Consider the following 10,442-nt stretch of genomic DNA (forward strand, 5'->3'; position numbering starts at 1 on the left):
GAGGTGTGTGTACTGTTAGTCAATATTTTTTTGTTTGATATTGCTTACGAAGCAATGCTTAGATCCTATAAAAGGATCCACAGCAGCAAATTTGGTATTATAAGTTCGAAGGATTCGAGTGAGAACAGCATTTTGACCATAATTTGTGGATTGGAAGGGGACACTAAATAGTGGAGTGTGTCTGGTTCGACGCGAAGGTGCACTCAGTGAAATAAGCCCCAGCAACTCAGGGCAATTCAGACGCCCTCGCATGACATCGTATAAAAGGCCCATGTCTAACAGATCGCGGCGCTCTTCTAGTGTGAGGATACGGTGCACGCGGCAATCCTCGATGTAGTCATTAGGAGAATGCTTGCACTTGTAGTTCAGGTGTTTTATAAATTTCTTCTGGATGCGTTCAATACGTGATTTGTGGATTGCATACGAAGGTGACCACACTGGGCTTGCATACTCCAGAATGCTCCGTACATAAGCGAAGTAGACCACCTTCAGACTTAGAGGACAACAAAATGGCTGACATGTGCGCATGACGAAGCCAAGGTTACGGTAGGATCTGTCAGCGATGCGGCATATGTGAGAGGTGAACTGCATTTTGTCATCGAAGAGGACACCCAGGTCGCGTACAATGCTCACCCGTTCTATAATGGCGTCGCTAAACTTATATTGGAATAAGATCGGATTTCTCCTACGAGTGAAACTAATACACTGGCACTTATCAATGCTGATCATGATGTTATTATTTGTATAATATATTAGAAGATTATTTAAGTCCTGTTGCAACAGTTCACAGTCAGCTGTAGAGCGCACTCGAAGAAAAATCTTCTTATCGTCTGCATACATTAGGTGACGAGCATGAGTAATACAATTCGCTATATCGAATATATAGGCATTATAGAACAGTGTGCCGAGATGCGATCCTTGGGGGACGCCTGAGGGGATCGTGACGAAATCTGACCTATATCCTCCCATTACGACGGCCTGAGAACGATTGGCTAAGTAAGATCTAATCCACCGTAGTAGATCACCATGAATACCCAAAGCTTGTAGTTTATCCATTAAGATGCAATGGTCTACACGGTCAAAAGCTTTTTTGAAGTCTGTATAGACCACATCGACCTGCCCACCGCCCTCCATGTGCTGAAGAACAAAATTAGAAAAAAGTGCTAAATTTGAGGTAGTTGAGCGACCCTTTAAGAAGCCGTGCTGTGTCTGAGGAATACCACGCTCAATTATGGGGTAGATCCGGTTATAAACAATTTTCTCAAAGAGTTTGCCCACTGTGTTTAGGATAGAAATTGGACGGTAATTCTCTCTCTCCTTGGAGCCTTTTTTATGAATGGGGATTATGTGAGCCTTCTTCCATACGTTCGGAAAGACACATTCTCTCAAGGACTGTTGAAATAAAATAGTGATTGGTAAAGAAAGACTTTCCGCACAACAACGTAACAATATTGGTGGGATACCGTCACACCCCGGTCCCTTACTATCATCTAAGTTTTTTAACAGCTTTAGGACGCAATCGTTGGTGACATTGATTTGAGAAATACTATCAGTGTTAGAAGAGCAAGTGGGAGGATTATTGTCGTGAGTATTGGCAGCTCCTTTTATAAAGACACTTTCGAAAAATATATTGAAGGCAGAGCAGATACTATACCCATCCTTGTATTCTTGAGCGTTTAATGTAAAACGTTTGGGATAGCAAGGGCCACCCCTTTTTGATTTTACGTACTTCCAGAAAAATTTAGGAGAACGTCTTATATTGATCTCTGCGTTACTTGTGAACGAACGAAAACATTGAGCCTGAACCCGATGCTGTCTTGCCCTAAGCAAGGCGAACTCATCGTAATCTCTTGGATTGCCAGTAGACTTCCACTTACGATGTGCTTTAGATTTTTCTAATATTATCTTAATTAAGGCTGGGGAATACCAAACTGGATAACTTTTATTATTGTCTTTATAATTAGTAACTGGAACGTGAAGCAGAAAACATTCGCTCAATACACTACAAAACTTTTCAACAGCCTCGTCTATGGTTACAGCTTTTAAGATTTCCTTCCAGTTAATTTTAATTAGATAATCATTAATGATAGAATAATCGCACTTTCGGAAATTAAATCGAGGCTGTCGAACCTCCCTAAGGGGCTGTAGGCAGATGTCCAATGCCTCTACGTGCAGGGATGGATGAAAAACATCCTCTTTAATTATTGGGCTTAAAACCCTACTAACGGTTAAAGGGAGATTACTGAAACATAGATCCAGAGTGTTACCTATCGAGTTTGCAAGATAATTGTGTTGTGTGAGTCCCAAAAAACCCAGGTCGTCTATCAGTGAGATGGCTATGTCCCTTTTTATGTTGCCCTGGATCGTGTAGTGATTATTAATATCCCATTTAAGGCAAGACAAATTGAAGTCGCCTATGAGCAATATGTTGTCATTGGGACATTGTTCGCTTAAATGTGTAAGGTTTTCCATCAATTCCACACAACGCTCCTCTATACCGTCCATGTCTGGTATATATATAATGATTAAATGTGTATCAGCTGTTGATCCAAGCGCGTGAGCCGGTACAGTCACGCACATAGACTCACACGTCGCGCAAGACCACTCAGTCCTAACAGCCGCACAGAGCTCGCGGCGGGTGCAAATCATTACCCCACCTCCAGTCCGCTTGTCGGTTAACTGTAGATTACGGTCACATCTATATATATCATATCTGTTATCGCATAACTCTGAATCGAAAATATCGTCCTGCAACCAAGTCTCCGTGAATAGGAGTACATCATAGTTGTTACATAGAATATTGTTATATAATTGCGAGCATTTTGTACGAAGCCCGCGGACATTTTGGTAATACAATATAAGTTTTGTAAAATTACTTAAGTTGATGGCCATTTATAGGTTTAAAAAAGGACAATATAATATAAAATATCGGACTATCCCCGAGGGCTAAGTGCTGTGCTCCTTGGCATGTTATAATTAGTATATATAGTGTAAACGATTGAACTATCACTGCGCAGCAACATTCAGTATACCTAGATGGGAATTTAAATAGGAAGGACTGCGACCCATTCAAAACAAATTCCACCTCACCGTGCACACAGTAAGGTGTGATATCGTCTGGCCTGTGACGAAAATTAGTACTAAAGTAATAGTTGAAAAAGCTGTTTACTCGATTGTAGTTGTTTACAGTACACAAATTGTAAACAATTTTAGTTGGAACTCTATTTCTGCAATTATACTCTGTTTTATTCCTTCTTTGTTGTATAAGTGTATTAAAATAAATATGATGTATAAGTATGTTGTTATAAAATATATAGACTAATATATGAAGTGTAAATAATGTAGATTATGTAGTGTTGTTAAAATAATAAGTAAGTGAAATATAAATTAGTAGATTGAGGGTAGATACGTAAAATGCTAATTGTAGTAGGTTGAGACAGAATTCATTCATCACAACAGTATTAAGAAAACAAACTAGGTAGTAAAAACATACGTGTAAGACTGAGTAGGGACGAAAAAGTAGTCATTTTAATTTCTTCAAGTCTTCAATCCCCCTTATATGGATTTTTGGGGATGTATCATCCTTCCGTGCAAATATTTTGCAGTTGCGAACCCATACTGATTTGTAACCAGCAGACTTTGCCGTGTCTCTTGTCTGTTTAAGGAGAATCTTTAAGGCGGGTATCAGATGTTCATTGACATAAATGTTGCGTGATTCACCCTGGATTCCTATTTCAATTGATGTAATACCCTTCCTCCGGCGGATTGCAGATATGATGCTGTCTTTCAATGTTAAGGATTTCAGCTGGACAATAATGTTTTTAGGTCTGCCAGGTACTTGTACTTTTGGCTGGACTCGGTGAGCGGCAACTATATCATCATCGGTCAAATCGATGTTCGCGCACTTGGCGATTCCGATCATATAAGACCTTGCGTTCTCACCTGCCTTTTCCATAATCCCTGCTATTTCCAGGTTAAGGAGCCGCTCCCTTTGTTGCAAAAGGTTGTGTTCGCTCTGTAGGTGGTGATGCTCCTGTTCAAGCTTGTAGAAGTTCTGTTCCAGCGATTTAAACTTGCCGATGGTGGTGACTGTTGAGTCAAGGCGCGATTTAAGCGCTCCCTGTTCGGCTGAATGGAAGTTAAGGGACTCCTTTAGGTCTGAAATGTCCTTTTTCATCTCGCAATTTTCATGCACGAGTTTTTCGACGGTTGTGTTCATCGCCGTGGCTTGATTTTTTATTTGACTAATGTCCTCTTTCATAATTCTAAAGTCTTCCTTCTGCGATGCGCTAAAATCCGTCAGAAAATTCATAATCTCTTTACGAAATTCCGCAAACTCAGTCTTAAATTGGTTGTCTAATTCTGGTCTTTTTCGTTTCCTTAGTGTCACGCCGAGCGATTCGCTGTCTTGCCGCGATAGGTCAGGTTCAGAGCCAGTCCTACTGCGACCCTCGCTGGTTTGCGTAGGCGAACGTAGCAAGCTCATTTTATAGTGGTTCCTTCTCTTCGTCAAATGAAATGAGGTCAATGGCAGCGTGTGTCGGAACCGATACACAATAAGAAAGAATTATGCGCTTGCGTTCTGCGGAACGAATATCGATTTAATAGTGAAGTAATAGTGTTCAAATTTCACTGCACAATGGTATATTGCTATAGTTCATAATATTGTGGGACTGTGACACACGTCTGCTCGGAATGAGCGCGCGCGGATGTGAATGCTTACGTGCGGCTTACCTTACTGCACTCTCATCACGCTTCATTGATAAATTTAAGTACACATTGCACTTTATTATATTAAGAAAAAGTCATAATCTCATACTGTTCTAATCTTATACTTACCTACAGCTTAAAAGTAAATTTTTCGTAAGTAAACAAACCTTACTTAGTAAAATTATGGATTTAAAAACTTTAATTAAACAACGAGCGTCATTTAAAGCTAAATTAACTCAGTTCGAAAAATATTTAGAAACTTTGAATAGTTGTGCTAATCTAAGTAGTTTGCAAATTAGTGAACTTAACATTCGATTATCAAAATTTGAAGAAATATATTCAGAATATGATAGCCTCCAAACAGAGATAGAACAAACATCTGAAATTCCAAACGAACAGTTTCAGAATCGAGAGGCCTTTGAGACCAAGTACTTCGGTGCAATGGCGCTCGCTCGGGAGGTGCTGGCGCGGAACGATTGCCCTGCGCGCTCTGGTTCGGGCTCCAGCTCCAGGTCAGGTTCTTGTGTGCACCAGGGTAGGCCAAGTCTTAAGCTTCCGACTATACACTTACCTGGCTTTTCGGGTCAATATCAAAACTGGCTGGAATTTCACGACACATTCAACTCACTTATTCATTCAGACGACTCCATACCTAAAATAAACAAGTTCCATTACTTACGTGCAACTTTGAAAGATAGTGCCGCTTTGATGGTGCGATCGCTTGATTTTTCTGCAGAGAATTACGACGTTGCTTGGGGTTTACTCTGCGATAGATTTCATAATAAAAGGCTTCTTGTCAACAACCATATACATGCTATTTTCAACATAGAAATATTACTTAAAGAATCTTCAAAGGCGTTACGCGACATCATCGACACTGTCAATAGAAACTTGCGCGCTCTAAAAACACTTAAATTACCCACTGAACATTGGGATATTCTTATCATATACATAATATCAAACAAATTAGATTCAACAACTACTCGTGAATGGGAAACATACCGTAACACACTAAATGAGTTACCCACACTTGAAATATATTTAAATTTCTTAAGAAACCGTTCAGATCTCTTAGAAACCATGGAGGAGATACACACTAAGCGTAGGCATAGTGACGTCACGCATAATCGACACAAGTCATTAGTTGTCAGCTCACAATTTCAATCTAATAATGCAAATAAACAATTCGTGTGTCCATTGTGTAAAAATAGTCATGCTATTTATCGCTGTATGAAGTTTAGAGCTTACTCATAAGACATAAGAATGCAAAAGGCTAAAACATTAAAATTGTGCCTTAACTGCTTGCGTAGGGCATAGCGCAAATGCATGCAGAATTGGACCATGTCGTTTGTGCAATAAATTGCTAAATAGCTTACTTCATTCTCATGACGCACCTGTTGGAGCCGCTCCATCGACGTCACATAGCAACGTTGCCCTTTGCGCCGGGACGCATCTGCCGCAGGAACAGTCGCCGCAGGCGTCACCTAATATACAAACTACTTCTAATAACATTTCTCAGCATAGTGTTGTATTATCAGCTGTTCATAGGGACTGCGTGCTTTTGTCCACAGCATTAATACAAATTCTAGATCATAAGGGTCAAGGTCATACAGTACGTGCGCTACTAGATAACGGAAGCACGTCAAGCTTCATTACAGAAAAACTACATGCAAAACTTAACTTACCCACCATGTCGACCTCGTCATTAGTCGAAGGGTTGAATGCCCAAACGTCTCGCTTAAACAAGCGGTGCGGTGTCACTTTATCATCACTTATAAATACATACAAAACAAACACAATTTGCTTTATTGTTCCCCGCATTACACAACCGTTACCTACAGTACACATTAATTGTACATTACTTAAAATTCCACCTAACATAACACTAGCAGATCCTACATTTAACATACCTGCTGAAGTAGATATGCTTCTCGGAGCAGATATTTTTTGGAGCGTGTTAGGTTCTCATAATATTTCATTAGGCAAAAACATGCCTACATTAAGTAAAACTAAATTTGGCTGGTTAATATCCGGTCTTATTCAAACAAATACTTACTCAAATACAGTCCACTGCAATCACACTATCGTTACACAAGATGATCAACTTCAAGAGCAATTAACACAGTTTTTTGAACACGAAAATGTTCCTCAGCATAAACAAATGTCATTGGAAGAGCAACTATGTGAACAAGACTTTATAGATAACACAATTCGGGACTCTGACGGAAGATTCATTGTTACTGTTCCATTGAAAGAGTCTCCCTCTAAGTTAGGCGACTGATACGAGAGGGCTTTGGCTAGATTTGTGTCGTTGGAGCGTAGATTTAGCAGAGACCCATTACTTAAAAAACAATACAATAAATTCATTCAGGAATATATTGACCTAGGACATATGGCAGAAAACACAAAACCCGATAATGATGCACATAAGTATATATTACCCCATCATGGTGTTGTCCGTGAAACAAGCTTATCGACAAAACTGAGGGTTTTTAGTAAACGTCACATACTCTCCATAATGTCACAAATTTTTGACCCGTTAGGATTAATTAATCCATGTATACTTACAGCAAAGATTATATTGCAAAGGTTATGGTCTTCAAAAATTTCGTGGGATGAATCCATTCCCATAGAAATTCAGCAGGCTTGGCGCAAGTTCGTCGAATCATTGCAATATGTAAATAACATTAAAATTCCTAGATGCGTACTTTGCTGCTCTCCTAAACATATTGAAATACATGCTTTTAGTGATGCGTCGACACTCGCATACTCGGCGTGTGTTTACCTCAAGTCTGTATCGAGTGACGGTGTTGTTTCAGTTCACTTAGTAATGGCGAAGAGTCGTGTGGCTCCAATAAAACCCACGACAGTCCCGCGGCTAGAGCTGAGTGGATCGCTACTCGCTGCTAGGCTCGTGGAGAAATTGAAGGTATCCTTCAGATTGCATATCAACAGTTTTAATTACTGGTGCGATTCTACAATCGTCTTAGGTTGGATTAAATCTTCTAAACAACATTTACTTAAGCCCTATGTTTTCAATAGAATTCAAGAAATTATACAAACGTCGGAACCGAGTACATGGCGTTACGTGCCTACTAATTTAAATCCCGCCGACATCGGCTCCCGTAGCGCAAGCGCCGCGCAATTGGAGAACTGTTCCTTATGGTGGACAGGTCCCTCCTTTCTATTACAGGATGAACAAGCATGGCCTAAACAGCCAAAACATTCAAAAGAATTGAATTTGCCAGAATTTAAAGTACAATGTAATTTACATACAGATCAATCAGATCATTACAACTACATTTCAAACTTCATAAAGCGATTTTCTAATTTGAATAAGTTACAACGTGTTTTAGCCTATGTTCAACGCTTTTTACATAATTATTTAAATTCTGAAAATAAACGCACTGGATATTTAAGTGCTTCAGAGTTGAACTCGTCACTAAATGCGTTGTGTCGATTCGCGCAACGCGAAACGTTTTTAAAAGAGTATACAATTTTAGAATCTAATAAAACTTTACCTATTAAAAACCAATTAAATAAACTTCACCCATTTCTTAACACAGATGATGACCTTTTGAGAGTGGGAGGCAGGCTTTCAAACTCTTTTTACGATTTTGATACAAAACACCCAATACTTCTCCATTCATCACACCATGTCGCAACACTCTTATACAGATATTATCATATTATTCTCATGCACGCTGGACCACAATTACTTCTTGCCACTTCACGTCATAAGTTTTGGGTTATGGGTGGTAGGAATTTGGCTAGGAAAACAGTTCATAAATGTATTAAATGTTGTCGTTTCTCGGGCAAGATTAGGCAACCAATTATGGGTGATCTCCCGGAACAACGCTTTCATACCGATTTTCCATTCTTAAATACAGCTGTTGATTACGCCGGTCCAATAATGATATTGAACCGAAAGGGGAGAGGAAGTAGATTGATTAAATCCTACTTGTGTATTTTTGTTTGCATGGCCATTAAAGCTGTACACGTAGAGCTTGTGACCGATCTAAGCAGCGAGACTTTTTTAGCTGCATTACATAGATTCATAGCGCGCAGGGGGAGTTCCGCCAGCATTTTCTCAGATAACGGAAGCTGTTTCGTAGGCGCGTGCAATGAATTATCAAAATTTCTTAAACAAAACTTCGGTACTATTAGTGATGAGACTTCAAAATTATCCATTAAGTTCAAATTTTCTCCCGCATATAGTCCTCATTTTAATGGCTTGGCTGAGAGTGCAGTAAAGTCAGTCAAACATCATTTGAAACGCGTATTAGGTTCTGCCAATTTAACTTATGAAGAACTAAATACGGTCCTTACACAGATTGAAGCCATCCTAAACTCGAGACCCCTTACCCCCCTATCTTCTGATCCATCGGATCTTGCAGCCCTTACTCCATCACATTTTCTAATTGGACGGACAGTAGCTATACTCCCATCGCCTCAGGTCGAACAAGCAACTGCTCCGCACACACTCTCACGTTATATGAGACTACAGCAAGTCAAAGCCCATTTTTGGAATAGATTTCACAAAGAGTATATTTCAGAACTTCAAAGGCGACAGAAATGGAGCAAAGATGAAGGACACCTGAAATTGGGCGAAATGGTGCTCGTAAAAGATGAACGACTGCCGCCCAACCAATGGCTGCTGGGGCGTGTAACGCAACTTTACCCTGGCTCCGACGGCATAGCCCGCGTTGCTGATATCCTCACCACGTCAGGGACTTTTCGACGTGCATTTAATCGATTGTGTCCGCTGCCAGTGGAAGACCAGAACTGCATTCCTGGGGGCCCAGCATGTTGACGCGATGCATATGTATGCTGCACACAGACACACACACGCATATACGGCGATTCACAGAGGACGGCGCGCGCGACCTTCAGTCACCTTATAGCACTCGCCTAAGACACCCGTATTTGCATTGTATTACTTATTTTATTAAAACCATATGTAATATACAAATTTGAGCTTCTACATTACTTCTCAACCTTCACCGTTCCTGATACAAGCGCTCCTGTTCTCCAATATTAATAAAAAATGTATGTAATAAATGTATGTGTAACTGAATTTAATATGAATAATTAAATATTTTATACCCAATTTGTAACCTTTTTCACTTTACAGTCGCTGAACCTGTGCAGCATGTAACATCGAAATTCCTCAAAAGAAATATCAATATCATATGAGAACGAATTTACACAAAAAAGGATTGTTTATTAAAGACTGAATTCAAAAATATTGACATTATTAAGACTGCATTTAAGAACAGAATTGTTACTTACCGCATAAACCGTGCACAGGAAGTCGGGTACCTCACACCTGAGGCGTTCCTGTACCGCTATAAAAATGGTGTTTTGAATGTTATCAGTTTATCTTTACACACATGCTTGAATAACTTCAAAAAATAAAAAATAAAATTCTACAAATTTCTAAAAGTTTAACAATTTTGAACTGTTTGCCTATTGTGTGTTACCAGAATCAGGGGGCCAATCGCGCTATTTTCGCAAGGTTTAACCTTACAACATTTGAGGTTATGGTTTTGGTTAATTAATGGTTCTACCGACGCACAAAATGCAATCGCGCTATCAGTTTTAATGAACCTAAACCTCAAACTGTAACCTCGTATTAAATTTTAAGAGACGTGCCTTGACTTCCTAAAACCGACTAAATTTTACCGTAAAACGCACTGAAATGTCAATATCTACGAATTCAAGTCTATAAA

General features: G+C 39.6%; 1 protein-coding gene across 1 annotated transcript; it reads right to left on the reverse strand.

Annotated features, from left to right (window-relative positions):
* Window positions 1-3,523: 3,523 nt before the first annotated feature.
* LOC113237017 lies at window positions 3,524-4,486 on the reverse strand. Its single transcript, XM_026473261.1, has one exon. The coding sequence runs from the start codon at window positions 4,484-4,486 to the stop codon at window positions 3,524-3,526; it is 963 nt and encodes a 320-aa protein (XP_026329046.1).
* Window positions 4,487-10,442: the final 5,956 nt, after the last annotated feature.

Source organism: Hyposmocoma kahamanoa, unplaced genomic scaffold (assembly GCF_003589595.1).
Source record: "Hyposmocoma kahamanoa isolate Upper Pololo Valley unplaced genomic scaffold, ASM358959v1 92865, whole genome shotgun sequence".
Taxonomy (NCBI): Eukaryota; Metazoa; Arthropoda; class Insecta; order Lepidoptera; family Cosmopterigidae; genus Hyposmocoma; species Hyposmocoma kahamanoa.